At 34.3% G+C, this 12,831-nt stretch overlaps 1 protein-coding gene across 12 annotated transcripts in view; it reads left to right on the top strand.

Moving 5' to 3' along the window:
* The window catches only part of ADGRL3 (adhesion G protein-coupled receptor L3), an 828,952-nt gene that overhangs the window by 737,273 nt on the left and 78,848 nt on the right, over positions 1-12,831 (top strand). For all 12 annotated transcript variants that reach the window (XR_007151634.1, XM_047856547.1, XM_047856545.1 and 9 more), the window contains 2 exons: positions 8,033-8,099; positions 10,161-10,252. Coding sequence is in view for 11 of the 12 variants with exons in the window: in XM_047856547.1 (XP_047712503.1) it covers positions 8,033-8,099; positions 10,161-10,252 (159 nt within the window). In the remaining variant the exon portion in view is untranslated. The remainder of the gene's footprint in view (positions 1-8,032; positions 8,100-10,160; positions 10,253-12,831) is intronic.

Here is a 12,831-nt window from a genome sequence, read left to right as displayed (position 1 = left end):
ATCAATGGGAGATAAAATCAGAGATAAAATTACTTTTGTAGGTTAAATAAATGTTATTTTGATGCAGATAGTGGTAACTATCATATTTCATCTGGCTGATGCGTTATGATGTGTTTTTCTATGAAATGTTGTTAGGGTTGTTGATTACTAAACACATACACACAAAACACACATAATTTGTTTTTGAGAAGTTGCTTGGTTTGCCATCAATTTACAATGCTTGTAAGATAATTTTATTATTATTTTCTGATATTGTTTAGTGAAATCTTTTTATCTGTGCTGACTGTATTCTCGAGAATGTACTTAGAATTACATTTAGTCACAATAATTGGACATTCAAAAAATGAGTTTAGAAGATCAGTATAGTCATTTAAAAAAATAAGTAACTCTCAGCTGGTGGACTACATTCTAAATTGTACCATTAACAATGGGCATTTATTCAATTTTATCTCTGTTGTTGTTTCTTCTTTTAGTCTCTCTTATACTCTTATCCGTATGCACGTTCAGTGATGTCATCCAATAAATGATACCGTCAGACAATAAAGGCTGGTATTGACTTAACGATAATTTAAACAGGGCTGATTTGGAATTTTTGTGCCAGATACTTTTATTTTATGACCTGAAACTAATTAGTTCATGTAAATTTTAATTACCTCAATATTACCAAAAAATGCAAACCATTTTAACAGTTAAATTTTCTTTAAAGAGAAAATCACATTTATAGTTTATACCACTTTCCTCACAATCAAATAATATAAGAGAAAGGAGTGGTTAACATGGTGGGTAGATGGGAAAAGGATTGGGAGCAGGTTCCAGGAGGAGGGAGGGCTTGGAACGGAGTAAAGCCCAAAGAATAGTCCAAGATTTAAAACGTGGGCTTGAGTATTTGTAAGGGGTTTCCGAAATATGTCAATTAGGTCATAAACATTTATAGTGAATCAGAACATCATTGAGTACTAGAAGCATAACCAAGGTCTTAAAAATAATTGAAATCAAATTTTATGATCTGAAAATTATTATAAATCATCTATTAAGTCTTATATTTGTCTCCCTAGCTCAATAGTTTAAGAACAACTCTAAAAAAGGTAGTCTCCCCTGTGCTGGTTAAAAACCCCCACCCCCAGTTTTTTATTTTCATTTCATTATTCAACCCATGTAATCATTTGGGTAGAAAAGTGAGTATTGATTTTTTTAAATTGTTTTTCAATGTTTATTTATTTTTGAGAGAGACAGACCATGAGTGGGGGAGGGGCAGAGAGAGCCAGAGACACAGAATTTGAAGCCAGTTCTAGGCTCCAAGCTGTCAGCACAGAACCTGACACTGGGCTTGAACTCATGAGCTGTGAGATCGTGACCTGAGCTGAAGTCAGATGCTTAACCAACTGAGCCACCCAGGCACCCCTAAAAATATTTTTTAATATTTATTTTTGAGAGACAGAGCACGAGTGGGGGAGGGGCAGAGAGATGGAGACAGAATCCGAAGCAGGCTGCAGGCTCTGAGCTGTCAGCACAGAGCCTGACTCAGGGCTTGAACTCATGAACTGAGAGATCATGACCTGAGCCGAAGTTGGACGCTTAACCAACTGAGCCCCTTGATATTTTTTAAATACTAGATTATAATATTATTAAACAAGGAGCCCAGCTAAATAACATTGAATTGGATGGGGACTCCTGGCCGGCTCAGTGGGTAGAGCATGTGACTCAGATCTTAGGGCCTTGAGCTCCAGCCCCACCTCAGGGGCTGTAGCTATGGACAGGTCACTTAGATTTCCAGAGATTCATTCTCCAATCTATAATTCCAATCAATAAGCACCTTGCAAAACTATTACAAAGTTTGAGAATATGTGTTTTTGTATATATGATTAAATAGATATGTATATGTGTATGTGTATGAATATATATATACATATCTTTTTAAATTTATAATAAATAAATGTTTATTTCTGAGAGAGTGTGAGCAGGGGAGAGGCAGAGAGGGAGAGGGGGACAGAAGACCCAGTGGATTCTTCACTGACAGCAGAGAGCCCAGTGTGGGGCTCGAACTTAGAAAGTGCGAGATCATGACCTGAGCCAAAGTTGGATGCTTAACTGAGCCACCTAGCTCCCCTATATATAAGTAAGCATATATGTAAAGTATCTGGTATATATAAGCATTTATTGAATTAGAAATATTATTATTGCTGGTACTATTATTTGCCTGATACAAATAAAGAAATACAGATTTTATGATTAGCAATATTGTTCTAATTTAGTACAATAAATTGTATTAAAAGCATCCGTTTATAGAGTAGTGATTACAATTCTTATGTTGTTGCCTCAATTAACTTAAGCAATGTGGGACCATGGGAAATATTCCAACAGTTAGTAATAATAAATTAAAGCTTTTCTAACCTTTGTAGTCCACCCTAAAAGTGTAGGATGTATTTTGCTGATGAAGTAGTGAAACATTTATCTTTCAAGTAACATACTGGGGACATGAAGATAATATAACCTGCATTTCATCTATGAGATCTAGTGCTGAATTCTGCGATCCCAAGCTGTAGGTGAACCACAAATGCTAGTCTTGACTACCACTGGTCACACTCCATTCCTGCATCACTCTGCCAATATTTTTTCCAGTTCATATACTTGCTCACAAAGTATTTCAAGATTAGATGCATGAGTGTGCTGTGATGAAAATGGCATTAAAAAATCTGAACAGGGCGGGGCACCTGGGTGGCTCAGTCGGTTGAGCGTCTGACTTCAGCTCAGGTCATGATCTCGCAGTTCGTGGGTTCGAACCCCACATTGGGCTCTGTGCTGACGGCTCAGAGCCTGGAGCCTATTTCAGATTCTGTGTCTCCCTCTCTCTCTGACCTTCCCCCGTTCATGCTCTGTCTCTATCTCAAAAATAAATAAGCGTTAAAAAAAAATCTGAACAGGGGAAAAAAAAGTCTTAACAAGGGCATCTGGGTGGCTTCAGTCAGTTAAACATCTGGCTCTTGATTTCAACTCAGGTCATGATCTCACAGTTCATGAATTAGAGCCCCACATCAGGCTCTGCACTGCCAGTATGAAACCTGCCTGGGATTCTCTCTCTCTCTCTCTCTCTCTCTCTCTCTCTCTCTCTCTGTCTCACTCAAAATACATAAACTTAAAAAAAATCTTAACAGACATACTATGCACTGAGTTTAGAACCAAAGTTATTATGCTTGAAGTATATATTTGCCCCTTTCCCCCCTCACTTCCTTTTTTTCTTGCCCCAATTCTCTTTATTCCTTCTTTTCTCTCTCAATCTTGCCAGATATTTGTAGTACAAATATAAAGAGATCTGCATATGTTACAGAGAAAAGAAATATTATGTATTATACAAACTCTCATAAACAACCTGATATAATTAAGCCTTGTAAGTTTTATGGTCTAGTAGTAGCCAAATATTGTTTATTGGCTACATTTAATACTCACCAAGGATGGTTCAGTCTGCAATTTGGAGTCGAGTAGAAGTGAAGAAAACACCATTGTTAACTTATGTTGTTTCAGACCCTGGAGAATAGTCAGATATCTAGTTGGATAAGAGTAAATTAAATAGGCAACAAAACATAATGTCCCAGAGCATATTAATGACACTATATTAAACATGCTAACTTGACATAAGGAAGTAAATTCTGATAATGTTACTGAAATCTAAAAGCATTGTAAAACAAATGTTTTAGGTGGCACTTAATATACGTTGGGTAATTAACTTACCAGTTTTCTAAATACAGAATCAGACATTTTTTAAAATGACAATAAAATGGTAATTTAATAGTAGAAGAAAATAAGCTTTAGAAGTATGTTCTACTTTGAGAAATTAATTTGTTTTATTATTTCTGTGTATACATGAAGGTGATAAAGGCTGGGTTGATAATTGACATTTTTATGGAAGACTGATTCGATATCAACACTTTGTTATTTAATTTGCAATATGATTTCTTACATTTTAGAAGAGAATAATTCTGCAATATGCCCGTTCTTTTGAATATGTAATCAGTAAACTTGTATTAATATAGTAAGACTTCATCAAATATATAACAATATATTCTGGTTTAACAATTTGAAAAATGCTACAAAAAGATAATTTTTATGACTTATTTGTATTAGGCAAATGGGAAAAAAGTCAAGGTTTATGATATATGACAAGTGCTCCTTTGAATTCCAAAATATATCTGACCTCACAATATTTTTCAACATGACTTCAAATAAGCATGTAGTGAGGTCAGAATGTACTTGCTTTTTCAACTGCAAGCCATCTCTTTTGTACTGGTATAAACATCCTTTATAAATTACATTCATATGACTGAATTTCATTAGAAAAAGAAATTGACATATCTTAAAAATTAGCAAGAATGGTCTATTAACATTAATGGCTTCACAAATTAAATATTGCTTAGTGGATGAAGGCAATTTTCAGATAAATCATATTCTTCAATAACAGGTCTGTCTAGCCATTTGCAAGCTGGACTTTATTGTGTTTCATGAAGTAAGTTGTTCCTCTCACATTTGTCTCCTCTTAACTTGAGCATTTTCACTATAGCCACATCACATTGAATGGCCTAGACTTCTTGAATACCATGACATGGGAAATATGTGTCCATGCATGTAATAAACACCTGACATAATACTCTCCTTTACCTTAAAGCCAGGTGAATTCTTTCAACATTGGCACAGGGAACTCATTCAAACTTTTAAGGTAGTTAATGGGAAAGAGAGAAAGCTTTGAGAAAACCAGCATGTGGCCAAAAACAACAGCAGGTGTGGCCATATGGCAATCGAATTAGAAAAGGGATTTTTGCCACACTGCCTTCCAGAAGATAGTCAAGCCCAGAGAGTGCTCAAGAAGGGATGATTTACTCAGTACATTTTAAGTGTTTCATATTGCCTCTTTCACTGATCCTCTCCAAAGGGAATTTAAATCTATTACACCAAATAGATATTGTAGCATTTTCTTAAAAAATAAAAAAATAATAATTTCTAAAGTAATTTCAGTTCCACATTTAAAGATCACTATGCCAAAAGCATGTTTATTTCCAAATAAAGCATTTGCTGAGACTGTTTTCCAAAAAGTGAAGCTTTGTAAGGCTAAAACTTAATGGCATTATTTCATTTTAACAACACATTTGGTGAGATGATTTAAAAATTTTAAATTCCCTACCTAGTCCAAAGCACTTTGTAATAACATAATGTAAATTATCTTTATAAGAATCCTTAACCTGTAGAGTAACATTTTTTCAGAAGTTCTTGAAGCACATTTTCTTTTAAAAAGAATTTGAAGATGTGTTTTATGTCTTAAATTAGTTCTCAAAAACACGTTTGACCTACAAAACAACAGGAGCTATACTATTAACAGCCATTACAAAATTTATTAGTATTGTATCATGTTATAATTTCAGCAGCATTCTTGGACTCTGTGTGTGTGTGTGTGTGTGTGTGTGTGTGTGTGTGTGTGTTCTAATATGGGAAAATGTCCATGCTTTGTCTTTTATTGTTCTTATCTTGAGGTCTTGAAGGAAAATATGGTCTTTGATGAGAACCAAGAGAGATTCATGAATACTTCCTCTGTTCTGGTCTTCCCCCTCCACACACACACACCTGTATTAGGGTGATAGCAAACTACCCTGCGGTCAGCATGAAGATAATATTCATATTTCAAACCTGAATTTTCTGGTTTGATTCTGCTTGTTGGCACCACCATACTTTTATTTTCCATGACCACAGTTTTTGGACAACAGACCAACAAAAAGATAACTAATTAAGCAAGCTAAGAGCTAGCAGTTTAAGTGTTTATTGTTTCCATGATAGCATTTTTTCAAGTAGGATTGTTATGTTTATCTTGAATATAGGAAAAAATATCCATCTATGTAAAAAAAATATGAACTTGTAGTCAGTTTCTTTTTGGAGGACAAATATTAAACTTCTGTTGAAATTACATATATTTGGGGCGCCTGGGTGGCGCAGTCGGTTGGGCGTCCGACTTCAGCCAGGTCACGATCTCGCGGTCCGTGAGTTCGAGCCCCGCGTCACGCTCTGGGCTGATGGCTCGGAGCCTGGAGCCTGCTTCCGATTCTGTGTCTCCCTCTCTCTCTGCCCCTCCCCCGTTCATGCTCTGTCTCTCTCTGTCCCAAAAATAAATAAACGTTGAAAAAACAATTTAAAAAAAAAAAAAGAAATTACATATATTTAACTTAGTAGAAGAAAGCTGGATTTTTGTTGTTTTAAAATTGATCTTTTCAGAGTATATGGTTATTTTTAATTTGCTTAAAAATTTAAGATTTAACCTTTTTTAAAAAATTAAGTTATGGAAAAGTCAAAAGAAAAACAGTAAACATCACTGCCTCAATCACTCAGATGTTAGACTGTTGTATTTTGGCATGTTGTTTCCAGTAATTATTAAAATAAAACATATGGTTAAGCCCTTTGGTCCACTTTTAGTCCTCCTACTCTCATATTAGAGGCAAACACTAATATGGGTTTGATTTTTTCCCTTTCAATTAAATAAAATTACTTATATGTGTGTGTATATCTGTCAAAAATATAAGTAATATTTTAAATATACACTTGACACTTGAAGAGCTCTGAGTGCTGACCCCTGTGCAGTCCAAAATCTGTATATAACTTTTGATCCCCCCCAAACGTAACTACTAATAGCTTATTGTTGACCAGACAGAAGCCATACTGATAATATCAATAGTCAATTAGCACATATTTTATATGTTATATATATGATACACTGTGTTCTTACAATAAAGTAAACTAGAGGAAAGGAAATGTTATTAAGAAAATCCCAAGGAAAAGAAAGTACATTTACAGGACTGTACTGTATTTATCAAAAAATAATCCACATGGAAGTGGACCCACACACTTCAAAACTATGTTGTTCAAGGGTGAACTGCATGTTCAAAGGTGTAAGGCATTTGTTGTTATGATCTCTATTGTTGACATATAAAAATCCACCTCCTCCCTTTTACCTGTTTTATAACATTTCCTCATATGAATAGAAAACATTTGATTGATCCATTCCTCTACCGATGGACATTGATAAGTTCCTTTCTTCATACCTTCTCTGGTAGTCCATTATTACTGAGATTTAAGTAACATTTTCATAATAATCAGATATTTATCTACTTTGGACTTGCAGTTTTAGACTACTTAGCAAACCACTCTTGAATATTTTCCACTGGAGGTGTTTTCTTTTTTGATTATTCTTCAAATATAGCAAAATGGCAAATAATTCAAGATATGATTTTTAACATCAAATGTAATTTGTTCAAAATTTACATTAATCTTTCTCATAACTAGTCACTTCCATTTTGTCTTCCTGTCATCCTGAAGAATGAAAATGTAATTTCCCAGAGGCTTTAAGAATTGGGGGAGTATTAAATGTGACTGAAATTAAGTGATTAATAATTTACTTTTGGGTCATGAATCAACTTCACGGGATGCTAAGGATCATTTGCAACCCCAGAAGCATTGGCAGTAACAATGCACTTTTTCAGACTCAAGAACTCTCAAAGGTTGGCTGCCCAACCTAATTAAACTTCAATCTTCTGATACCAAATTTATTTCTTCTTTGTACTGAATTTCCTCAGATCTTCTTGACAGGAAAATGTCACTTTGCCTGACAGCTGATAGACAGGTTATGTAGCACCATAATTGGAGAGAAAAGGATAGCTTAAAGCTACTCGATTTAATGGCTATGTGTATGGCTTTTTCTCTCTTTCTTTTCTTTTCTTTTTTTTTTTTTTTTAAGGGTCCTATGACAGACACAAAAGGACTTAGCAAATAGGCCTAGTGCCATTTTTTCCCTGCTTCCTCCAGGGGTAATTATCTTACTCCATCAATAGTGCTGTCAGAAATTGGGCGCATAATTCAGCATTTAAATGAACAAGCAATGTAATATTTCCTGTCTCCCAATGGGATGCTTTGCAGTTCACATTCTTCTCTGTCACTCTCTCACTTTTGATGTATGTCCCATACCCAGTCCTTAATCCCTTCTCTCCCTTGTGTTTCATTGCAGATGTTGGCTCCGACTTGACACCTACTTCATTTGGAGCTTTATAGGACCAGCGACCTTGATAATTATGGTAAGAACTCCTCACTAACTATGTGTCTCCCAGGTCAAAAAATAAAATTTCTATGATCTGGCCATCTTTAATTTACATAGGTGAATTTGGGAAAAGCATCTACTTTTTGACCCTATATGACTCAAGCAATTAGACACTCATTAGAGTCTACTTTTATATTGTAAAACATGTAATCAACACTGTTGGAGTAGAAAACATGCCTTTGCAAATATTTATGCAGTACCATAGTTCCTTAGGAGCCTGATCCAACATAATCTATTTGGCTTTGTAGGATTTTGAACAGCAATGACTTCAAGTTTCACAACAGTATATTTCCTGTCTTTCATTTACATAATTTGAACTATGAATGAAATCAGAAATTGGAAATGTGGCAATATACTTTACTATTCCTTCCAGTTTTGTTTTTTATATAAATCTTAAAAACTTTAAAATTCAAAAGGATTTCACTTAAGAATGGCACAAATAAGTTACGCAAGTGTTCGGAATCATACTTCTTTTTGTATTTTTAGGTGCATAATATCTTGATTTCAAATATGAATTATTTATTGTAATTTAGTTTCTATTTTTGGCATTATTTATATACCCATCATTTTATAATACAAAGTCATTCTCCAAATAAAATGGCCTCTTGATTCTGAATAAGATATAGATCTCCAATTCATTATCTGAAATCCTTTGAAGCAGGCATATTTTAGAATTCAGAAAGTTTTCAAATGTCAGAAAGACAATATGGTACATGTACTGCATATTAGATAGAATTCCTAGTAGAGAATAAACAGTTGCCCAAAGCAAACACATCAATGAATATCAACAGTAGGGACGAGGCAGGACTCTAAAACCAAACAGTAATAATTCAGCAGGAAAAAAAAAATGGGAAAGTAAAAGGAAATGGAATAAAGATAGAAGAACCCTATGTCAGTACAAGTTCAGTTTTCCCACCAAATAGATTTAGTTAAGGTTAGGCTTTTTGGCCACTCAATTAATTGTTTAATACTCTCACTTTTCAGACTTTTTGGATTTGATAAAGGATTGTAGAATTGTATTATTGAGAGAACTTCAATAGGGCTTATAATTGGATTTTCCTCGACCCCACCAATCCTAAATTTTGGAACATATTAAAACAAACCAGGTCACAAAGGGCAGTTCAATATATTTTCTATAGTTTGTATATATGTAATATGTGGAATTTACACTGGAACTTTTTGTTTTGTTTTGCTTTAAGTTCTATCATCTCTCTGATGATTCTAGTGATATAACAGTATCATTGAGTGTTTTCTGGACTTTAATCCTAGTTTGTTGTAGCATTAGAATTTACCACCATTTTATAATCCTTTTGATCTAGCTCTTCAAAAATATATTATTGATTTTAGTATTTATGTTTTTGGAATGTAACATTTCAAAATATATTCCCAAATAGTAAATTTGGGGCTGTGTTCACAAAATATATCCCCAAACAGTAAATTTGGGGCCACGTTCAGAGGGCAGAAATAGTAACACACCTGGAATATTTTTTTTTGGTTTTTTATTTTTTTTAATGTTTATTTATTTTGAGAGAGACAGAGACAGAGAGAAGACAGAGCACGTGCACATGCACAAGCAGGATAGGGGCAGAGACAAAGGGAGAGAGAGGAATCCCAAGCAGGCTCCATGCTGTCAGCATAGAGCCTTACATGGAGCTTGAACTCACCAACCAAGAAATCGTGACCTGATCAGAAATCAAGAGTTGGAACCTTAACCAACTGAGCCACCCAGACGCCCATTTTTTTCAACATATACCTGGCTTTGAGTTGTTTTACAATTTCCACAACATCATTCCAACTGCTGCTGATTTTTTATTTGTATGTATTTTGGCATAATGGTGCTTTGTAACTCATTGGTATCCCAACTCCCTAAAGTGGCTTCTTGCCTTTGCTAAAATACTAGGCAATCACCTATGATCCAATTCCTTTATAAGTATAGTGAGAGCTAATTTCCCAGAACAACTCATCTGTTATGGAGAATAGACTTACTTTTTTTTTTTTATTCCAGTTATGCTACATAACAGTACCTTTTACATTACAGCTTAATGTAATCTTCCTTGGGATCGCTTTATATAAAATGTTTCATCATACTGCCATTCTGAAACCTGAATCGGGCTGCCTTGATAATATCAAGTAAGTGATTTTTCTTTTTGTTTTCTTTAGCCATCCTAAGTTTGGTACTCTAAATTATCCCTAGTTTTAATTCTATTGAAATCTTGTGACAGAATGATGAGGATCGATGTGTTGTCTTTGCTGAATAAGATCATTTATTGACTACTGAGATGACCTGATCTGCCTGAAAATAAGTATAATGAAGCTTTGTCTTCAAAAAAACTTTTTCCCAAAACTCTGATTTTCAACATGAGAAGCTCTTAAGATGTACATTTATTATTTTTTTTCCTGAGCCAATACAAAGTTTCTGTATCTGGATAGACTGTTATTTCTTGGAGCAGTAACCACATCAGTTACCAACACCCCATCTCCCCCTTCAGAGCAATGTGAAGAGAGTAGAATGGTGACCCTGTGAGCAGCACAAGGGAGATTTTACACCAGAGGAGAAGAATCCCAAGATTATTAATCTGGGCAATTGTAGAGGAGCTGTTATGAAGCTGGCCCCCCTCTCCTTCTGAGAGAGGAAGAGAAAACCCAACTCCCCATGGAAAGTCCTATGGTATATAAATATATAGCTCCAGGCTTTAACCCCTTGGAAATGCTAACGCTTCCCTCTTGGGAGGTAAAGCACTCCAGAAGTCTCTCTATCTACTCAGCCATCTTTTAACTTCCAAGGTTTGTCCTTTAATCCAAATTCTATTTCTCTATGCTCAGAAAGCCCTTGCCATGCAGAGATATGAAAATATTCACATTCCTTTCCACACTAGTAGTACTTTTTTATATATATACAAAAGAAGCTAATTTACATTTTCTGAAAAGAAAAATAGTTTCTCAGTATAACCAAAATTTTATGTTGTCCCTTCAGAGGCTGGGACACTTGAGAGAGATTGTAATGGGGAGATGTACATTAGTCATTAATATATGTTATATATTAAATTGTAATTGTATATAATTTGCCTGTGCTATTATTAACCTGGCTAAATGTTTTTATTTAAATGAATGTACTTTCAGACGTTTCATGAGGTCACCTGTGACTTTTGAACATTCTCCTCGAACTACCTCAGATAGCAGCTATGTCACCCATTTTTCATCTACATTTAGTGCCTGACACAGTTTCTTGCCCATAGTAGGCCTTTAATGAATGTTATAGAATAAAGCAATACATTAAAGACTTCAGTGACAAAAGTGTATTGACACTAAGTGGTTAATTTTGTTGAAGGAATCATCTGTTTAAATTTACTGAAAAGGATAGCTAAGAGATTAGAGAAATGATATAATGGAGCAAAATAAGAATTATCTACAATGAGTAGTAGACTTTTGTAGTTCGTAATGTTACTTAGTTGTGATAATAGTCATTACTTTCTTGAATTATGTACAATTAGACTGCCCTTCTAAACTGTAGTATTCGTTCCTTGGACTGTCTGTTCCTGATGAAATTGAATTTAGATAAGTAAGTAAGTAAGTAAATAAATAAATAGGCTTATAAAATAAGTTTTCTTTGCCATATCATATTTTATTACTTTAGTGTAAATGATAACTTCTTTGTCTCTTTTATTTTATGGTATAAAGCAAACTGCAAGTAATACTTTATTACCATTTATGTTGTTTTTAAAGTACTATCAAAAGTGAATACTTTGGTATCTATGTAACAGCTTTTACAACATAAAAAAATCAGCAAAAAAAGGTCTTGTGCTTATTATAGTCACATATTTTAAAAGACCAATTTGTTCTGTAATTATTCATATATATTTCTTCAGGTGATATGGGTCAAGTCTTTATGATGTTATTGCTTAAAAAAACAAACACACAAATGGCAATAATTACATGAATGACATTGATGGCATTAAACTTTATATTACAAAGCAAAGTAAAGCCTTAAATGAGAATATCTTGATTTAAGTTCTGTCCAAGCTGCTTTATAGTTTATAGCCTTTGGAAAATTTATCTAACCTTGTGAAGCCTTCCTGTCCTTTTAAAATGAGCACAATAATGGGGCACCTGGCTGGCTCAGTCAGTAGACATGTGACTCTTGATCTCAAGGTTGTGACTTCAAGTCCCACATTGGACGCAGAGCTTACTTATAAATAAATAAATAAATAAATAAATAAATAAATAAATTACTTGTAAAAATAAAAATAAGACAAAAAGGGTATAATAATGAAACATAGCCAACCATCAAATGAGCAGAGGAATATATATACAAGCCTTTGATGATTTTTTCTAAAGAGTCAATAAGGCAAGAAGAGAAATTAAGTAGTTATTAGAAGGGATAGTTTTGAGATGGAAAAACAGGGTATGGACGTGCTGATGGCGAACAGTGATAGAGTGGTTAGAAACATAAGAAAAGGAATCATTGTTATAGCTGAGACTTGAGGAATTATAGAGAATGAGATCCAGAATAGTGGTCAACCAATTCTACTCTATTAGATTACATGAAGGACGCTTTTCTACCTAGGTAAGAGAAGAAAGGGTGTTCTTTTCCACTGAGACTGGATGAAATAAGTAATATATATGATGTAGATATGGTGGAGAAGCAGGGCAGGGCAGTAAACTGAGGAATTTCTGCCCACTCTCCTCTATGAAGTAGGAAAGAAGGCCAT

The sequence above is a fragment of the Prionailurus viverrinus genome, chromosome B1 (genome assembly GCF_022837055.1).
Source record: "Prionailurus viverrinus isolate Anna chromosome B1, UM_Priviv_1.0, whole genome shotgun sequence".
NCBI classification, from domain to species: domain Eukaryota; kingdom Metazoa; phylum Chordata; class Mammalia; order Carnivora; family Felidae; genus Prionailurus; species Prionailurus viverrinus.
This window is presented reverse-complemented; position numbering and strand designations above follow the sequence as displayed.